Source organism: Nylanderia fulva, unplaced genomic scaffold, assembly GCF_048542155.1.
Source record: "Nylanderia fulva isolate GAGA-0341 unplaced genomic scaffold, ASM4854215v1 Scaffold347, whole genome shotgun sequence".
NCBI classification, from domain to species: domain Eukaryota; kingdom Metazoa; phylum Arthropoda; class Insecta; order Hymenoptera; family Formicidae; genus Nylanderia; species Nylanderia fulva.
In genome coordinates this window covers 92,988-114,479 of record NW_028190419.1, presented here as the reverse complement: position 1 = coordinate 114,479, position 21,492 = coordinate 92,988, and the positions used below count along the sequence as shown (strand labels likewise).

At 31.3% G+C, this 21,492-nt stretch overlaps 3 protein-coding genes and 1 long non-coding RNA gene across 4 annotated transcripts; 2 read left to right on the top strand and 2 right to left on the bottom strand.

The window, feature by feature from the left end:
* Positions 1 to 4,813: 4,813 nt before the first annotated feature.
* LOC114930489 (uncharacterized) lies at positions 4,814 to 6,666 on the top strand. The gene is made up of 4 exons (XM_085485167.1): positions 4,814 to 5,041; positions 5,123 to 5,308; positions 5,698 to 5,832; positions 6,252 to 6,666. The coding sequence occupies exons 1-4, from the start codon at positions 4,846 to 4,848 to the stop codon at positions 6,467 to 6,469; spliced, it is 735 nt and encodes a 244-aa protein (XP_085341293.1). The 5' UTR covers positions 4,814 to 4,845; the 3' UTR covers positions 6,470 to 6,666.
* Positions 6,537 to 20,266, top strand: LOC146722226 (uncharacterized). Its single transcript, XM_085485172.1, is given in 9 exon segments — positions 6,537 to 6,713; positions 7,697 to 7,913; positions 8,761 to 9,228; positions 9,657 to 9,785; positions 18,259 to 18,494; positions 19,480 to 19,660; positions 19,743 to 19,781; positions 19,784 to 19,841; positions 20,200 to 20,266. Coding segments are annotated over 9 exon segments (1,572 nt in total).
* On the bottom strand, positions 15,024 to 15,526 carry LOC146722227 (uncharacterized). Its single transcript, XR_014925269.1, has 2 exons — positions 15,373 to 15,526; positions 15,024 to 15,243 (listed from the first exon to the last, which is right to left on the bottom strand). It is a non-coding gene; the product is annotated as an uncharacterized LOC146722227 (long non-coding RNA).
* LOC114940763 (uncharacterized) lies at positions 16,100 to 17,650 on the bottom strand. The gene is made up of 5 exons (XM_029315515.2): positions 17,200 to 17,650; positions 16,801 to 16,995; positions 16,601 to 16,687; positions 16,298 to 16,504; positions 16,100 to 16,209 (listed from the first exon to the last, which is right to left on the bottom strand). Exons 1-5 carry the CDS (start codon positions 17,414 to 17,416, stop codon positions 16,100 to 16,102), a joined length of 816 nt encoding a protein of 271 aa, XP_029171348.1. The 5' UTR covers positions 17,417 to 17,650.
* Positions 20,267 to 21,492: the final 1,226 nt, after the last annotated feature.

Here is a 21,492-nt window from a genome sequence, read left to right as displayed (position 1 = left end):
AGGTACATTCGAGACTTACACGGATGCCTTTAAGAATTCAGAGTCTGTTTTAACGGAGGCAATGAAATATCACGAAAGGCTCGAAGAAATACAGAAAGCTTTTGAGAACGTTGCTGAATTAATCGAGAAGCGCGAAAATGATCCGAAAACAGCAGACAGAGACAAATCCGATGACGATGAACTGGATTGTAATCCGATAGAAGCTGACGACGCGATAAAAGATCTGGAAGATTTTGGTAAGATTGACGACCCGATTGATTTATCGCAAATGATGTCGCAATTGAACAAAGACCAGAAAAGAGTCTTTGATGGAGTATGCCAAGTTTTACAAGATAAGAATCAGATTCTGCGACTGTACGTAAGTGGCGAGGGTGGTACAGGGAAAAGTTTTCTAATTGAAACGATTAAACATTGGATCAGAATAAATTTGGAAAAAACGACTGCCATATCTGCTCCCACGGGTATCGCAGCATTCAATATCGATGGCTTGACAATCCATAGAATGTTTCAACTACCGGTTAGTCATGAATCTACACCAAAATATACGCAATTGTCAGACATGGTCTTGAAAACTTTGAGAGACAAATTAAAGAATGTCGAATTATTTATAATCGAAGGAATTACATGTAACAATGCAATGATGGATTTAGGAACGAATGTATTCAGTGATGGTCAAGCCTATGTAGATTTGTCACGAGTAAGTAAATTGGAAGGCCTACATTTGATAAATTTCAATCCAGCATCAGTTAAAGCAAACTCGAGAGCCATTGTAGAATATAATCGACTGAGATCTATATTCAAATCTGAACTGCCACAAATCAATCCGTCCGAGAAAAAGGTTGTGAAAATGTACGATCGTCGATGGGCTATCCCTAATATTATTGATGATGTGCAGAATTATGATTGTGAGGAACCAGAAAGTATAGTTACGTGGAAAATATATGGCCTTTGCAATAACGATGCTGTTTCGTGTTACGCTAATGTAATATTACAATGTGCGTTTCATTGCGTACGTATTAGGCAACAAATACTGAAAAATAAAGCATCGAATGCATTGACTGATGCTATCTGCGCGTATGGTGAACGTAAATATTGCAACATTCAAGCGGTTAGAAGATCTGTCGGAAAACGCTTCGAAGAACGAACACAACAAGATGTTTCGGAATTTTTTACGGCTCTAATGTCGACGTATTCCGACATCAATGATGTATTGAAACTCGAATTAAAGCACGTAACATGTTGCTCGAATGTCAAATGTAATTACAATGTAACTAAGCTGGAAAGCAGTAGTTTGTTAATATTACCTATACATTCGACATTAAAAAGGAAAAAAGGTGTCACTCTACAAAGTTTGATTAATGTAGAATTTTCTAAATGGGAAACGATAAACGGCAATTGTAACGAATGTAAGGGCACCGTGTTGAAAAAGAAAACCGTAATCGAATCAACTTTATTCGTCGTAGTAATACAGCTCAATTTATATACTTTTGTAAACGGTGCTTCTAAAAAAATTATCAACAATCGGATTACCGCCGTGCCGACGAGTAATATCACGATTAATATTCGTTAAAAAAAGTACAAGCTAATAAGCGCTATATTTCACGAAGGTGAAGAAATGAATCGTGGTCACTACACGTGTATGTTGAGAGTTGACACAAAATCGGAATGGTATTACTCTAATGATATGGAAGTGTTCAAGAAAAAATGGCCCAAAGGAGCACAAGGGGCATACATATTGTTCTTAGAACAGATTAAATAATGGCGCTGTATAAAGGCTGCCGTAAACGCTACATTAAAACATCAACTGTTCTAGCGCTGTATAAAAGTTGCCGTAAGCGCCAAAATAAAATATCGGCTGCTCTGGCGCTTTATAAAAGCTGCTGTAAGCGCTGCATTAAAACGAGTGCAATAAGTTTCTAATTTGACCTAGGTTTCATGACATTTCAAAAAGTATCATCCAGAAAAAAATTATCAGACAGAAATATGTATGTCGTGTTAAAATCGGAGAGACGAAGAAAAATATATGGTTGCGTTCTCACGAGAATGGGCGATGGAGGGGCCCATTCTTTATTTTCAATATTCATACAAAAATATAAATTCATTCTGTTGCAATTGAAATAAATGTGCAATGTATCGTTAAAAGTTATTACAATTATACAAACATTTACATATATGATTAAATAAAATATATATGTATACTATAATATAATTATATATTTTATATATGTACATATATACCATATATTTCAATTATTTTGAACTGTATTGCATAAATTGTTACTTATACAAAGTTATGTGATAAGAATCGAAAATACATATGTGATACTTGAATTACTAGAAAGCTGCTCTATATATCTGTACTTTAAAAAGTAAGTGATATCCTAAAAAAATCATAAAAATGAAAAGGTCAGGCCATGTTCAAAAGAAGGTACTCAACAATTTAAACGATCTAATAATAAATTATCACGAAAAGTAACTGATATGTTATTCAAGGTGCCAGTTCAAAGTGAACATACGTAAAGTGTATATTATCTAAATTTAGTAATAATATATTACCATGAAAAGTAACTGTGATATTTTATTCAAGGTGCAAGTTCACATTGAATATACATACATATAAGTAAAACTGATTACAATCTGATTCTAGAAAATAAGTGCGATATGTTATTCTTAGTGCACAAAATATAATAGTCGTTTATAGAGATTTGATTTGAAATTCATACTAGCCCGTACAATGAAAAATAATTGCTCGTAATTCCAGTGTACCAATTTGTTAATGACTCAGAAAAATAACATGGCGGCCTGCTCTCAAAAAACTATGATGTTTCTCGATGTCCATTTAGAAATAATGTCGAAGCTCTTACAGAATAATTACTATGTTCACTTTGAACTGGCACCTTGAATAACATATCAGTTACTTTTCGTGATAATTTATTATTAGATCGTTTAAATTTTTGAGTACCTTCTTTTGAACATGGCCTGACCTTTTCATTTTTATGATTTTTTTAGGATAAGTTTATCAAATTGCGCTGTTGGACTGTACAAAATAACGTGTCACACAGAAGCGTGAATGCATTATTAAAAATTCTTTCTTTGCATGGTCATTCTGATTTACCAATAGATGTTCGAACTCTTATGAAAACACCTCAAAATACGTCGTATAAAATTCAACCAATGAATGATGGCTATTACGTGCATTTCGGAGTAACAGATGGACTGAAACGTTCGATTGCAAAGTACTTTCAAGTTATCCTCTATAAGATAGAAATAAGTATAAATTGTGACGGTTTACCTTTGTTCAAAAGTTCGCGAGCTCAATTTTGGCCAATTTTAATATCAATCGAAACTGATTTCTACACTCAGCCTATCGTTGTTGGCATATATTATGGTAACAAGAAACCTGCTGATGCTAATATTTATCTGAAAGAATTTATCATTGACATGACTGAAATTCTTAGAAACGGCCTTGATGTTGATGATCATAAGTGTTGTGTAAGTGTCAAGGCACTTGTTTGCGATGCACCTGCAAAGTCGTTTCTTACTTATACGAAAGGTCACAATGGATACTTTGGATGTTCTAAATGTATTTAAGAAGGAGATGCATTGGGCCATCGCATTACTTTCCCTGAAATAAATAGCGAATTAATAACTGATTATTCTTTTCAACATCAACAACAGCCTGAACATCATGTGGGTTACTCAGATTTATTAGATTTAAATATAGGTATGATTTCTCAAGTTGTTTTAGACTATATGCATCTTGTATGCTTAGGAGTTACCAAACGTCTTCTTCAATTCTGGGTTAAAGGCCCAAAAACTGTTCGACTTACGAACGAACAACTGCAGGCTGCGTCAGAAAATATAGAGTCAATGAAATGCTTCATAACTAAAGAATTTAGCAGAAAACCGAGAAGTTTTAACGATATCAATAGATGAAAGGCCACTGAGTTTCGTCAGTTTCTTCTTTACACTAGTCCTGTGGTTTTGAAATTAATTTTGCGGAAAGATTTGTATAATCATTTCCTTTCATTCAGCTTAGCAATCCGTATTTTAGCTGATCGTAAACTGTGTTTAGTTATGAATGATTATGCTCAATCTTTATTATGTTGGTTTGTTTCGCATTATGGAGAATTGTATGGTTCGGAACACATTACGCATAATGTACATAATCTCGTGCACCTTGCTTCTGATGTAACCCGATTTGGCTGCTTAGATCAATTCAGTGCGTTTAAATTCGAAAACTGTTTGCAGGCAATAAAGAAACAGGTTAAGAATTCGCAAAAACCTTTACATCAAATTGTTAATCGTATAACAGAAGAAAATGCTGTACCTATTCAAACTCAATACCGCAAATCGTATCCAGTTGTACACTATTCGAAGTCTGCAATAAAGATCAAATTTCTCGAATTCGATGGATTTTTCATCTCAACAGAGGATTATGAGAACTGTTGTCAATTGAATGATGATTCGATTTTTATCGTAACAAAAATTTTTAGCAACAATAATGTTCTTTACATAAAAGGAAATCATTATAGCAACACGAGGTCGTTTTTTTCAGTACCGTGCGATTCTCAAAAATTTGGCATCTCTCTGGTTAACGAGATTTATATCTGAACGGATTACGTTGTTAGCATCACAAATACAGAGAAAGTGTTTAAAATTGCAAAATCCTGAGGAAACCACTTCAAGTGTAGTGATTCCTGTATTGCAATATAATTATTAATTATCTAAAATTCAATCCAATAAAAAAGATTGTTTCTCGTATTTTTTAAATCCTTGCCTGCAATCTCATTTCCTCTTGTTCTATTTTGAAATTACTTCATTTTCACTTACGATTGGATAGACATGGCATATGCAGTCGTAACATTCAATAACAATGAAGTTTCCGAAGTACCATCCAATTGGCTTGAAACAAATGACGATGAACCATCATGTTGGTGGCCAACAAATTATAAAAACATTAGTACGCTAATAGCAAAAAAATCTGAACCAGATAAACAGTTGTGGGATAATTTGCCTGTGACCATCGAAAAATATTGCAGTAAGCATATTTCTTTATTATAGAATAAAGGAACATCTGTGACATTTTTAGTTTCTATTTAAAATAAATATTTTATTTCAGCGTCTCTTGAAAAGGCTCGAAAGGTCGCGGAGGATGCAAATTATATAACTACTGATGATGACCAACTCGGAAAAGGGTACAGAAGAGTCATACCAAATAGACGAATATCGAGCTCCTCATCCGATGATGTCGAAAATGAAAATCAATCTAAAACTTCGAAGTGGATAAAAAAGCCACGAGACCTGCGTAAGTTATTGTAGCTATTTTATAATCTGATTTAACAAATTTTTTAAAGATTGTGATGCTTCGTCATTTATTTTTTTAATACCATTAGGAGAATCTATATAGTATATTTTTTCCTGTTTAAATCTATTTCGTAATTTGTACTTTATATTTACAGTTATTAGATCAAACTTAAAATCCCTATGAATTTCAAATCCTCATATCTCTTGTGCATTCCATCTTGAGCTATTAAGATAAAGCTGTTTAAAAATCCTTGTGCGGAAATCTCAATAATAGATTTACATCATGTCTGTAAACAGGCTTTTTTACTACACATCAACGAATATTGTATATACAACTGACAACAAAACATCAATCGAAACATCAATCGAAAATTAACTTTGAATTTTCAGGTCGAAACATATTATCAGACCTGCCACCGATTCCGAACAGCTTTGGCGAGATATCAAAATCTGCAAATTTTCAAAATTCACACAACGTCGTAGAGGCAAGAGGATCAAAAAAGCTCACAAAGTCACATATCATAAGTAAGAGTCTGAATAGTTGACTTATAATTTTAAGACAATGTTTTATGTTCTGAGAGTTTTTGTTTTTAGTAACGCGCAAGAAAAATCTAGAATACTGTATGCATACAATAAAATTATTACTTTTATTAACACTTCGTACGATTTAGATTTGAGATAAAAGACAGTATTGTACGTTACTAAAGACAAAGGCCCGTATTCATAGTCGGTTCTTATATTTATAAGATCGTCTTAAGACCTCGTTTAACCAATCAAATGGCCGCATAGCATTTCTTGATTGGTTGAACGAGATCTTAAGATCATCTTAAATATAAGAACGGGCTATGAATACGGGCCAAAGACTTAAAATATAAAACACGGTCTTGAAATTATAAATCAGCCGTTCTGATCAGACCCTAATGATATCTTGTGTTGTGTTATAGACGAAGACCAACGTGACATAGACGAGGAAGCAGAAAACGTGGATGACCCATACATGACGATTCCGAGTCCGGTTGCGATGTCAGAAACTCTCAAAAAAGAAAATTTTTCTGAAGTTTCAACGCTTACTAGAAAAGCCTTTGATGGCATGGAAGTGGTGGATCGTAATCAGGAAGGTGAAACTGACTGGACTTATTGGACATTTACAAAGAACATCTGATTACTTTCGATACTAAATATTGTCTGTCATTTATTCTGATGTCGAATATTCAAGAATAATTATTCGGATGCTCGCATCGATTCAAGTACAACTACGGGAGCTTCACCAGAAAGTCGAACACGGAAAACCTATGTTTTCAGGAAATGTTGGCCTCATAGCGTCTCTTCTGCCATTAAAATCGATCGCGGAGATTGAAGTCTTTGAGAAAAAAATCCATGAAAATCCGGAAATAAAACAACAATTTGTAAGTTAATTATTTATCACAAAAAAGGTCAAATTTTATTCAATTTGTTGCAAATATAGTAATATTTCTATTGCAGAATACATTTGTACAGAAAATTGGAGGTCATACAGCGCGTGAGGACACCCAAAGAATTTGCACAAAGATCTTCACAAATTCCTGTGCAGAGTTATGTTCATGGAAAGGACGGAAGGGAAACTTTTGCATTGAAGATCTATATATTATAAAAATAATGAGGTAATATAATATCCGAAATTTTAGTACCAAAAAATACCATTTTTACGTTGTTTGAGAATACAGTTACCTTTTTTTATTGTCCGTTTTTTGGCAGAAACATTGAATAATGTTCTTGCTGCAAACAGACAATTCAATAATGTATATAATAATTATATATAATAGTTAGGAATAAGTGTTCTCAATCATCGTTGTCGATATCGAATCGAAAAAATAACTTTTTTATATATAATTGTCTTCATGATTTCTTGCAATACTATTTGAAAAGATTACATATTTTATAGCAATTATTCGTTCCGTGGTAATATTGTAAAGAATTTTAATTTTTGCCAAAAATGTCAAATTGTTGTTGAATTTCTTCAAATTTTTGTTACAGAAAGTGTATAAATATACCTTCACAAAAGTTATATTTTAAATCTAATTTTTAACATTTTTTACTCGGTATAAGAGCAAAATATAAGAGCTGTATGGTATTTAGACTTGCAAATATGATCGGTTTTTATAAAAAACCCAAAAATTTATGCTAATTTATGCTAATCTTATTATCTAAACGTAAATAAAATAGAATGAAACAAAATGCAAAATAATTGATTACTTTTCACTTTATTCAATTGTTTATCATAAAAACTCTACTGTTAGAAGTTAACCCCATCAACCCTAATAAATCTAAATTTACTTTAATTTATTATCTAGTTTTTGTTTCACATTGTGTTTACATTTTTACATCATTAATTATATTAATTTGTTCACAGATGCTATTTTACATACATATCCGGCAACAAAAGAAATTGAATTCGAAGAGATCGTCGCAGAATGGTTCCGGTTTGCTAAACAACGACGAATTCGAACAATGGAAAAAGAGAAGAAAAGAGCAGAAAGAAGAAAGACAACGGATGAGACAAGAGAGAATGAAGCAAACTCTTAACAAGGTTAAAGATAATATAAAGACACTTGCTACTGTCATATACCGTGAAAAAATGCCTTTGTGTCTTTTGTCAAAAACTCTTTTTCATATTTTTCTTTTTTTTATTCATATGAACGTTTATTATTATATATAGTATATCTAGGTTATTATATAAAGAAATTCACTATACAACGGAATAAAAAAGTCTGCAATTGCCATCTTTAACGAGTGATGCGTGACACTATATACAAATAATAATAATATAGAAACATACATATAATGTAGCGTAATAAAGATGAGGTGGGATGTATTAATTATATATATATATGTAAAACTGTGATAGCGACATTGCAAGAACCCACGTATTATTTTATCACAGCCATCATCACTCGGTATCTAGTCGATTTTAGTATCTATTAGCATCTAGTCGATAGACAATTTGCAGAAAATGTAAAAGACATATATTAAATAGATTGATAAGATATATAAGATATATATGTGTTCCTAATATAAAAGATATATTTCTAATGTTTTAAGTTTGTTACATTTTAATTTGATACACATAATTATTTTGTTTGGTGTAATACAAACATTTTATGAATAAATAAGAATTTTGAATCCATCTATTTTTATTCAACTTTCGTAACAGGCTCATTATCTCAATATAACTGTAACATTACAAATATAGCTACTATTATATTGCATTAATATAACAGCTATCATATTTGTTATATTACCGTTACATTAATTGTTATGTAATGGTTAGATAACACGTTATATAACATGTTATATTGCTGAATCGGAAAAAGTAACTTACATGTAAATTACATGTAACATTTTGGTAATATAACCTGTTATATTTGGTTACATTGCCATTACATTGCTGCTATATTACTTGGTTCACTGGGATAGAAGCTACTGAATTCTTGAATATTGATGGTATTTCTGAGTTAAGTAATGCAAATGATGCAATGAAATTAAAAACAAGTAGAGCTAAAAGAAAGAGTAAATCTATGAAAGATTATGTACAAGAACCATTGACAAAAAAAAGTAAGGTCGATAAAACATCTGCATCAAAATCTTTCAAAGATACGGATAAAAGTGATGAAGATGTAAATCAGAAAAACTCATACGTACCACCTACACTTAACGTAAACAATATGACAAGAGAAAGTAAGACGCAATGTGATCAAATTGACTTTAGTATTGATCATGATGATAGTGATGAGTATAACTCACGCGAACATTCTGATGATAACAGCATTACTTCAGGTGAGATCGAAATGGAATTGCCAAGACACAAATCATCAGGTGTTAATTCATCGTACAATAAATTACTTACGGCGTCTGATAAAAGAAGTCTCGCAAGTACTATAGAATGTAAGTAGTCCATAAAATATGTAGTGATAAAATTATTTTGATTTGAAAATATTGCTAAAACTTGCATGAAAATAATGCTACGTTTCATCGAATTATTACACCGTAAAAAGTACCAAAGGAGAATTATTATCGAGAGCGTTAAATTTTCGCGTTACATCGTTTGTAATTGTTAGCTTCCCTCGCATTCGTATTAATTATAAGATCGTAAAATTGAAACTCACGTTCAACGATATTAAATCACGTGTTGCATATAAAGATAATATAATACTGTATGTGAGAAAGTACAGTAATATATTTAATACATTTTTCATATCGTTCAACGCAAGTTACAAGATTATCAGCCTTAAATAATGTAGGCGGTTTCAATCGGTACTTTTTACGGTGTACAAGACAATTTTCAACTAACTTATATTGCATATTTTTTTAAGCTGGTCCATCCATTGATTCGGATAATGGAATGTCGGGTCAACAAATTTTACAAAAGCCTGAAAGTGTAGAGTCAAAAATTGTTGAACCTACTAATTCACAGTTATTAGAAGTATTACGTAATATATCAAGTAATAATATATTAACAGTTGTAGTATTATAATAATAATAATATAGTACAAAATTGATAACATTTTTTACAAAACTCTATATAGTTTTGTAAACTATATATAGTTTTGTAAAAAATGTCATTACATCCCAGGTAGCAACCACACGTCATTTTGACGTCTCAAATTGGTCAGTCACTGACTACTTGTGACGTCATGACTTGACGTTTTTATGACGTAAAAATGACGGTCTAATGTCACAGACTGTTGACGTCACGAAAAGAACCACATTTTGACGTCATCTCATGACATCTTTTCTGATTAATATAATGACGTTATTAGAACCACATTTTGACGTTATTTCATGACGCCTTTCCTGATTAATATAATGACGTTATTAAGACGTTCTTAGATCCTGCGCACAATAGAGAAAATATTAGGAATAAATATTAAATATTAGGAATAATTATTTTAAAATATTAAAATCGAAAAAACTTTGCTATAAAAATACAAATTCGAGTATAGAGGACTAATAAGACTTTTATACTCTAATTTATATATCAAAGTTTATTCAATTTTTTACTTTAAAATAATTTTTATTCCTAATATTTAATATTGATTCCTAATATTTTTTTATAGTACACACACACACACACACACACACACACACACACACACACACACACACATATATATATATATATAAAACTTGGATAAAATATGTAAATATATGTATATACATATAAATTTTTTATTAATTATCAAATTTTAATATAAACAGAAATTTTTATATATTATGTACGAAATATATTATGTACGAATATAATTATCAAAAACTTATTTTATAATAGTCATATATGTATATAATATAAAAACTTATTATTAAACTGTAGAATCATAATAATAATAATGTATATTTGTGATTATATTAATAGCTATCTCAAATTGCACAATATGCATTGCACATTATGATTGCTAAATTAAAATAAATAAGCTTAAACAACTTGACTACGACGTAACTAGCAATTTTATTTCATTATTTCACGACGTTTCGACCATTTGGTTGTGGTCCTTTTCAAGTGAAATTTCTACAACATAATGTTACACAATATTTTTTAACATACGAAAACTCATTTAAGTGTTAAATTAATAAAATAAGTATAAATTTTATAAACATACCATCAATTAAACCGAGGTTAACATAACGTTAAAGACGTTAGCGACAGTATTAAAAGGTCACTTAATAATGCTAACATAAATGTCGTTTATAGTTTGCCAAAAAAGTTGAATAGGCTGATAAAACGAGGTAAAGATTTAATAACTATTGATATTAAAACGAATGTAGTATACAAGATTAATTGTGAAAATTGTAATGCATCATACATTGTACAAACAAAAAGACATTTATGCACTAGAGTGAAGGAACAAGCCAGCAATATTAAATTACATGAGTCTAATCATTCGGTTTTGAGCAAACACAGATGTGATTTTGGGCATAACTTTGATTGGAAATCACCGACAATTTTACATAACGAGAAACATGTAAGAAAGAGAGAGATTGCTGAAATGTTCTTCATAAAGAAGCATGACAATACAGTTAACCTACAGAAAGACACCGTCAATTTGACAAACATTTACGACAAAATAATAAAGATTGTTTAGTGGCGCGTTTCAAGTTTAGTCGTTGACGAAACATCATGACAATGGGACGTGTTCCTCTTTTAACTTTTAACTTTTAACATCATAACGATGGGACGTGTTCCTCTTTTAACGTTTAACTTTCAATTTCAAATAACACCGGTGTGATGTTATGTTAACCTCGGTTTAATTGATGGTATGTTTATAAAATTTACGTATACTTATTTTATTAATTTAACACTTAAATGAGTTTTCGTATGTTAAAAAATATTGTGTAACATTATGTTGTAGAAATTTCACTTGAAAAGGACCACAACCAAATGGTCGAAACGTCGTGAAATAATTAAATAAAATTGCTAGTTACGTCGTAGTCAAGTTGTTTAAGCTTATTTTCACCACTAGCGACAAATATTAATTTTGATTAATATTAATTTTAATTGATCGTAAAATAAATAAATTTTCACAAATATTAAACTAAAAATTAATAATAAAAGAATATTAATCAATGTTGTGTATGATTGGAAAACATATTTACATAAGTATTATCATCAATATAAGGTACTACAATACATTTGCTGCTAATGAGACTAATAGGCCATATTTTGAGATTACTAAAATCTTTGAGAATATACGAGGTGTGTTCAAAAAGTATCGCGAATTTTGTGTTTTTTCAAAAATTATTTATTTATTCATGAATATCTATTTTGTCCCCTTCAAAGTAATCTCCACCAGATATTATACACTTGTGCCAACGTTTTTTCCAATCCTCGAAGCACTTCAAAAAATCATTTTTTGTGATCTTGTTCAGCTCCTCCTTCGATGCCGTCTTTATCTCCTCAATCGTAGCGTAGCGTCGTCCTTTCATGGGCCTTTTCAGTTTCGGGAACAAGAAAAAGTCACAGGGGGCCAGATCTGGGGAATACGGTGGCTGCGGCATTATTAGTGTGTTGTTTTTGGCCAAAAATTCGCGCACAAGCAACGATTTTTTGGTACGAATTTCGCGGCGACCCGTGTCATGCCCAAATCATTGGTAAAAATCGAATGGCACGAGCCAATCGATATGTTTAGGTCCTCAGCAACTTCTCTAACGGTGATTCGACGATTGACCAATACTATTTTCTTCACTTCATTAATGTTTTCGTCTGTTGTTGACGTGCTCGGGCGTCCGGCACGCTCTTCGTCGTTCACATCTTCTCGGCCCTCGGAAAACATTTTGTACCACCGATAAACGTTGCTTCGGTCCAAGGTAGCTTCACCATATGCCACAGTCAACATTCGGAATGCGTCCGCGCACTTAATTTTGTTTTTCACACAAAATTTGATACAGATTCTTTGATCCATTTTTTGGAATAGGCAAAAATCGAAGACGAGCCAAAACACGTGCAAGCAAAGCAGCTGTCAAAAATTAACTGAACATTCAAAATGGCCGTACTTGTCGGCATAAATGAGAAACATGAGTACCAACATAACGCCACAAAAAAATCGAAAATCGAATATACGTAACCCGCGGAAATTCAAAATTCGCGATACTTTTTGAACACACCTCGTATATATTAAGTAGCGATGAGTCGCACGGATATAGATATAATGGTGATTGTTTAATAAAATATTTTCCAATAACGAAAATATCACCATTTGTTGTTTTTACAATATTATGTATTTCTATTACTTCTGCGTTACTCAAACTACAATAACTGTCTGCAATGCTGTAGCGATTGATAGAAAATGACAAATTTGTAAAACTGATTTTTTTATATTGTTTGTACCATTGACAAGAATTATTGTTTAATAAAGGTCCATTTTTATGTTCCATGTCAACAAAATATTTAGCTTTGACTTCTTTTAAGTTACATTTATTTATTTCTAAGGAAGAACAATTTATTTCTTGAATTCGACGATGTATTTGCTGTAATGGATTATTAGAAAATCTTATTAATTTTTTTAATTTACCAAGATAATTTTCAAACGGAAACGCAGAATATTCATCTAAAGGACCATAAATTTCTACGTCGTCGCATATATGTGTTAAGAGATGAATATTGTAAACAGCAAATTCTAGACCGTACAATTTATTTTTGCAATGATTGATAAAAGTTAGTAGGCATTCTCGTGCAAATGAAATTCCAAAATTATCTATATGTTTTTGTGATATTAATATAGAAATAGCAACATGCAATAATAGAAAATTTTCATAAATAGCTTTGTCTACAATATCTTTTAAAACTAAAGGACCGATGTAAATCAAAAAAGTTCTAAACTCTGTGGCTTTCCAATACGCTAGCTCATTTAATGACCGAGGTTTTCTATTAAACTCCAATGGAATAAATGGCTGTAAATTAATGAGACGTTGTGAGAGCACTTGTACCTTTCTGTTAGGTAATCTAACGTTTAGTGAACCTCCAATCCATGTATTTAATAGCTTTCTCATTACGCCTAAACATATGTTATGCATGTAGTCTGTGGGAAAAGATGTTATTAAATCTATAGGTAAATCTATTAAAGGAGATGGGCCACGATGGTGATCATCATCTATCTGTTTTCTAAAAGATTCGTCTGTGCGCTTTTGAGCTATTTCACTTGTAAAAACAACTTTATTTTTATAATATTCTCCAGGTTCAACACATTTATCACATGAAGAATATCCCGAATGTGTCTTTGTACATTTTAAAAAAGCACGAGCAGGAGCATCGCATATAAAACTATGAATTTCTATTTTAAAGTGATTCCCATTAAAATCAAATCCATTTTCTAATAAATTATTTAATTCATCTATAAAATTCCTTAAAAAAAGATTTAAAGGTTTAGGCTTTGACGTACCACAAAAAATTGAAATACTGAATGGAATACTACGAAAATTTTTAATAAGTCCCAGAATAGGCCATAGTTGTAATTTGTTACTTTTAAACAATGGGATACCATCTACATTAAAACAGATTTTTAATGTTTCACCAGGTTTTAAACATTCTTGGGTATGCTTTTGTGACAATACATTTTTTAAAGCTATGTTCAAACCTAAATAACAAAATTCTCCAGTTTCTAATTTATTAATTTGCGTAAAAATTGGAGTTTTCAATAATGTACGGGAATCTAATGGTAATTCTGGGTGATAAGGGGAAAGTATGCGCAAAAGATCTGTTACAGCTAAATGTGATATGTGTCTTTCAATGGCCCATTTCCTTAATTCATACATAAAATTACTTTGATCATCTAAGCTACTGTTTATATCTGTGTCAGAAGAATTATTTATTAACTTATTAGAAAAATTAGATACGTCATCAATGGTTAAATAGTTATCGTTTTGAAAATTTAAAGAGACAATAACATTTTCAAAATTTTTAGTATTGCTCGTTTCATTATTAGTACTTGTAATTCTATTAGTATCTAAATCATTTAACGATTCATTATATATTTCGTTTGATAGGTTCAAATTATTACAAGGTGTTCTATTAGAAACATTAGCAGCAAATATTTTGTTTACAGCTTGCGTTACTCTTCGATATTGTTGGCGCCGTCCAACAAATTCTTTACGTTTACGTCTAATTTTTAACATAATGATAAATTTTTACAAATAAAAGAAAAAAAGATATGTTTTGATAACCAATTATTAAAATAAATAATGCAAACTTAAAAAATAAAATTAATAAAATTATTAATTTATCAATAGACAAAATAAAAATAAAAAGTAATACATACGTGTAGAATATAATATTTAAATTTTATAACCTTTCTTTGTTATTTTTTTTCAAACTTTCCTTTAATCTGTCAGAAGCGTGTTTTAACCAAGTTTTGATTGCATCCTCAATATCTTTTTCTGTGGTTGAAGGTGATTTTATTTGCACACCGCCTATAAACAAAACAGAAAAATTTTAAACAATTTATTTTATAACAAATTATATATTATATCAAGAAAGAAATTTTATTTTTTATCAATTTTAATTAATTTTTGTAAAATATTTAATATTGTCAAACTTACGGATTATCACAGTCTTCAAAGAAAGCTTCTCAAAAGCTTCCTTATTTTTGTGTCCTGCAAAGTTAAAACCTTTCGCAAGTTCGTTAGTTAAAACGTGTTTTAAAATTTTATTAGTTCTTGCAGTAGTAGTGTCACCTTCTAATGTTGAGAAGAACAATGACTGTAAAATAATAAAAAAAATTAACATTAATGCACGTATAAACACATATATGTACATATACACAACACATGCATACACATACATAGTAATAGTAGTAGTAGTAGTAGTAGTAGTAGTAGTAGTAGTAGTAGTAGTAGTAGTAGTAGTAGTAGTAGTTATAGTAGTAGTAGTTATAGTAGTAGTAGTATAATAATAGTATGTGTCTGTATATGTATGTTAAAACATGTGATTTAAATAAATACAGGGTTGGCCATATTAGGTGGACCCATCTGGTAACACTGTTACTTTGACAAGGAATGTGAGAATGACTAATGATAGCACGTGTTCGAAGCGTCAGTCTTAGGAGATTTTTGCTATGGAGCAACCATCAATCGAACGCTAAATGATTTTTCACTTGAACAGCAAAAAATGTGTTTTTTTTTAATGTTTTTCTTTTAAATAAATGGGTCCACCTAATATGGCCAACCCTGTATATATACCACAGCGTGTTTATTTTCACGGGAACTAAAATAATTTTCTAATAGTTGCAATTCTTCGCGTGTTTTCAATGGAAACTCAACAGGACAATTATCTGGGATAGAGAGCATGCCACTCACATTGAGTGTTGGAGTGCTTCAATATTCCATACATTTCTTTAACTTGTTCTCGCACTTTTCTTATTTCAGTAAAAATTTGTTCTGAAAAATTTAATATAAATAGGCAATCATTCTATTGTAGTATATAAAAAAATATCGTTTTATTTTATAGAATAATAATAAGACATACCAGTAAGGCTACGAAAATATGGTACTCCATTCGCTTCATTAAGAGTTGAATTTACAGATTCTGATCGAGAACTGATGTTTGTGGAAACAGTTAAAGATGGTGATGGTATTGTGGTTCTATTTAAAAAATCTATCTCTTTTAATCTCCTACTAGGAGTATTGTGTGCAGGAATATCAGAAGAATCTGAATTTATGTCTTGTTGCGATACTGTAATATAACAAATTTAAAGAAAAATTAGAAAACAAAATTTCAAAAATATATAGTGCTTTATTTTTTTTTTAATATTTTGTTATTTCTTTATACCTGTTTCTGGTAGGTCTTTTGATGTCATAGATACTGATGATGGCATTGATGTTAAAGATTTTTTATGTTTATCTTGTAGCGCATGTGCTAAACATAATAATGCTTAGATAACAAAATGCTTCCAATATTTACAAAAAGATAAAATTAGATTTATAATTATTAATTAAGAATTTAAATTTCTAATTAAAAAATATTTTTACCAAATGTGGAAATCTTTGGTGGTCGACGTAAAGAATGGTCACTTTCATCATCCTCTTCTTCACTAGTAGATATGTATTTAGAATTTCGTTTTGACTGTCTTTTCTTTGGTTGCTCTTTATCTTCCACTGTAGAAGACTGTACATCAGAAAACTCTTCACACTTTTTTAGTTTTTTACTAGCTTTCTGATATTCATCTATAATTAACAAAGATAACATAGTTAAATTTAAGTTTTATAAACATAACCTAATTTTTTATGCAATAAAATTTGTTAATTAAAAATATCACAATATAAAATATATAATAATATTAATTAAATAAACAATTAATATATTCAATACACTCAATATACTCAATACGCACACACACATACATAAATATATATATATTGTATACATACCACAAGAAAAAAGTATTTGTTTAATACCGTATAATGTCCATGTTTGATCTTTTGGCTTTTCTTCGCGGAAGAGTGCTTTCTTAAATTGTGCACCAGTTTTATACGGAGGCCACCAAACCTCTTTTTTTCGTGGCGTTAACCATGAACAATGTACTAAAGCAATTGACGCTTCATTATCACTATCATTGAGAATAAATTCGACGCCAACAAAAGTCATTTCAGTAATGACTATATAATCAAGAAAATATATAACGTATAATAAATAATTAAAAATTTATACGGAATTTTTTCGTTTGCGTCTGAACAAGCAGGATTTACACAAAGCACGTGAACCTAACCCTAACCTGACAATGAGACTGATAATTTTTCCGCGCCGATGTAGCAAACAGAACATGCGCGATAAATGACGATTGCATGCGCGTGATCTGTTTCACGTACTTTACGTTCGCAATGCTCGTGGCATTATTTTAATTTTATTATTTACCAAAAAAAAAAGACATATTTTATGCTCGCAAGTGTTGCAAACGCTTTCTATTTGCTTTTGTTACTTCGACACGATGATTGTACTCAGGTGGCAAACTAACGTCATTAAACGTCAAAATGACGTTATTTTTACGTCTAATGACGTCATTCGGCGTCAATATGACGTTGCAAATATTCTCATACATATATTTTTTATTTTAATATGTATAGGATCTACCTATAAAAATTGTACGTTTGCGTTCGGCTCTTAAATGCCTATATCTATATATTTATATTAATTGTTTAAATAAATGGCATCCTTTTTTAGATTGACACCAAAATACATAAATAAAATGAATGTAGGACTTAAATATTACGTCATACTGACGTACTACATAATGACGTCATTATAAAATGAATATAGGACTTAAATATTACGTCATACTGACGTAAAATAATGACGTCATTATAATGTCATTCAAATATGATGTCAGTTTCTGGTCACTTGACGTCATTCGTACGAACATGACTAGTATTCGACGTCAAAATGACGTGTGCTTGCTACCTGGGATTATAATCTAAAAATTTTTTTTTTAGAAAAGCAGACAAAATTATTAAAACATCTACATCAGTTGTCGTTGAAACAAGAAAACACTGACAAATTAATAAAATCACTTAAGGTGTCAAATGAAATGAGAGCTACGTCAAATACTCCAATTTCTTCAGTTACACAGCAAACATTATGTGAAGAATATTTTCCTATCGGTGATCCTAACAAGACCATACAAAAACTAGAGCAAAAATTGATACGTAAGAATTTCACTTTCAATGTGGTAAGTACAGACTTTTTCTAAAAACACTATAATTCAATTCTTACAACCTCAAAACATATGTTTTTTAATTTATATCTTTTGTTTCGTAACCCAAAAAATATACTATCACAAAAGCTTTCTCTAAGAGGAAACAATAATGTAAACAAATAGTACACAATATTATGTGATACAGTCAGCGGCAATTAATTCTGTCACCCCCCGTTTGAAAATATTTTGTGCGCGAACGAAATGTGACAACAGCGCGTATGCGATCAGCCGTGATTTGAACACACCCACTGCTCCAACTACAGCTTATCCTATACGCGCTGTTGCCACATTTTGTTCGCACGCAAAATATTTTCAAACGGGGGGTGACAGAATTAATCGCCGCTGACTGTACATAGAATAATTATAAACATACATTTTCCATATAGATGTGTCTTGTACTAAATGTGAATTGCACAATATACCAATATACAAATCTGTGTATACAAACCTGTGTATACAAACATATGCATATAGGTAATTAAAAAGAGTGGTGCAAGAATGCTATAATATCTTGATGCTTTACTAATCTTTGTACAATTACATTACGATTATATTGAACGAAATTGATGCATCTTTCCATTTCGCTACTGCCACCGCTTTCACACTTTATCATATGCATGCTTATCTTGTATGATGCGATTTCTCTTATTTTATATACATTTAAAACAAATGTCTATGCAAAACTTTCACCATCCTGTTAAAATTATTTATATATAATACACATAATTTTTAAGTAAAAATTGCTAGTGCAAATATTATGTTCTACTTACGAACAAAAATCATGTTTAAAATCATAAATATGCACGTAAATAAAATAATTCATCGATATTTTTTAGATGTTTGGGTTTTACCTTTTATGATATTTTAAATGGTTGATTGGTTTCATTAAATAATATAAAGCTTACAAATTTTAATTTTTATATAAAAAATACTAAGTTTGTATATAACTATTTTTCAGATTGATTATATAAAAAGTATTAGAGGAAATAATGAGGGTAATTTTATTAACAACATTTTCCAAAGAACCATACTAGATAGTGCGTTAAAACATTACAGCTTTGTTGGTCAAAAGATTAATCAGGAAATTAAAATGAAGAATGAAAGTTTTAAGGAGTTATCTTTTTGTAAATGCATGTTTGGTACGAATTGAATATATATAATTGGGCATTGTAAGAATAAAAGGTACCATAACATTAAATTTAAATTAAAAATTTTTTTTAGAGGCAGCTAAACAATCATTTCTGGCAATCACTGAAGAAGCCATAAAAAAAAAATATCTAGTTATCTGGACTCAAAACAAACTCGTTTGAAACGTGTAGGGTAAGTTAATAAATAATTTTCCACGTATTTATAGAAAATCGTTCCAAACTTATCAATTAGTAAATAACTTTTACAAAAAAGTTAACAAAAAAGTCTAATGAATCACCTTTTTATACAAAGTTTAACATCTCTAAACTATTGAAATTTTTCAAACTTAAAAGGGCTTCTCAGTATTTTAATCGCCGATAAAAGTGTATTATTACTTAGAAATTTGTTTAAAATAAATATAAATTAAATATTTTAACATTAAGATTGATGATAAATTTGAATTGCGATGTAATTTTCAAATAATAAATAATATTACATTTAAATTTGAATGAAAATTCATAATAAATTACACAAAAATATTTCTTTACAGCACGCCGTCAAGAAAGGCATTTACTCCCCTTCAATTCTCGTCATTAGTAGATGAAGATAGCGAATAATATTATACGAAGTATTATTTATTAGGAGACGCGGTAGTGTCTCCGGCCATGTTCAAACCCTAAAAGACCTTAAAAGACACTACAAGTCTCGTTATCCTGCACCATCAAAGTCCATTTTTTGGGGGTGTAGAACTACTAAAATATAAAAAATTTTGAATTGCACGTAATATAACCTGAAAGGGGGCATCGCCACGAGTAATTTGAGCCAAGAAAAAATAAAATCGGTCAAGCCGTTCTGGAGATACAAGCGGTCAAAAAGTGACGTTTTTCATGAAAAATGAAGTAACGTCGTCTTCTTCTTCTTCTTCTTCTCTATCCGCGTCCGCTGACGTCATCAGGATTATATATATATATATAAATCTCTTCTCACCTTTCACTCACACCTCCCTCAACTTCCACCCACCCCTTTCCCTCCCACATCCCGCCCCCCGCCCCCACCCCCATTTCCACCCCTCTTTCGCTTCTTTCACCCTCTTTCGTCCTCTCTCACTCTCTTTCGTCCTCTCTCACCCTCTTTCACCCTCTTTCGTCCTCTTTCACTCTCTTTCGCCCTCTTTTATCCTCTTTCACCCTCTTTCACCCTCTTTCGTCCTCTTTCACTATTTTTCGCCTCTTTCACCCTCTTTCGTCCTCTCTCACCCTCTTTCATTCCCTCTCACCCTCTTTCACCCTCTTTCATTCCCTCTCACCCCCTTTCGTCCTCTTTCACCCCTCTTTCGTCCTCTTTCACCCTCTTTCGTCCTCTCACCCTCTTTCATCCTCTTTCACCCTCTTTCGTCCTACCTCACCCTCTTTCGTTCTCTCACCCTCTTTCATCCTCTTTCACCCTCTTTCATCCTACCTCACCCTCTTTCGTCCTCTCTCACCCTCTTTCACCCTCTTTCGTCCTCTTTCACCCTCTTTCATTCTCTCTTACCCTCTTTCATTCTCTCTCACCCTCTTTCATTCCCTCTCACCCTCTTTCACCCTCTTTCATTCCCTCTCACCCTCTTTCGTCCTCTTTCACTCTCTTTCGTCCTCTCTAACCCTCTTTTATTCTTTCTCATCCTCTTTCGCCCTCTCTCACCCTCTTTCGTCCTCTTTTACTCTCTTTCATTCTCTCTCACCCTCTTTCACCCTCTTTCGTCCTCTTTCACCCTCTTTCGTCCTCTTTCACCCTCTTTCGTCCTCTTTCGTCCTCTTTCGCCCTCTTTCACCCAATTTCGTCCTCTTTCACCCTCTTTCGC

Excerpts from the sequence above, each read along its gene's own strand:
- LOC114930489 (XM_085485167.1), top strand. The coding sequence starts at position 4,846 with ATGGCATATGCAGTCGTAACATTCAATAACAATGAAGTTTCCGAAGTA. Across the intron at positions 5,309-5,697 it reads AAAAAAGCCACGAGACCTGC|GTCGAAACATATTATCAGAC; the intron begins GTAAGTTATTGT and ends TTGAATTTTCAG. Across the intron at positions 5,833-6,251 it reads CACAAAGTCACATATCATAA|ACGAAGACCAACGTGACATA; the intron begins GTAAGAGTCTGA and ends GTTGTGTTATAG.
- LOC114940763 (XM_029315515.2), bottom strand. The coding sequence starts at position 17,416 with ATGACTTTTGTTGGCGTCGAATTTATTCTCAATGATAGTGATAATGAA. Across the intron at positions 16,996-17,199 it reads ACAAATACTTTTTTCTTGTG|ATGAATATCAGAAAGCTAGT; the intron begins GTATGTATACAA and ends TGTTAATTATAG. Across the intron at positions 16,505-16,600 it reads AAAAGACCTACCAGAAACAG|TATCGCAACAAGACATAAAT; the intron begins GTATAAAGAAAT and ends GTTATATTACAG.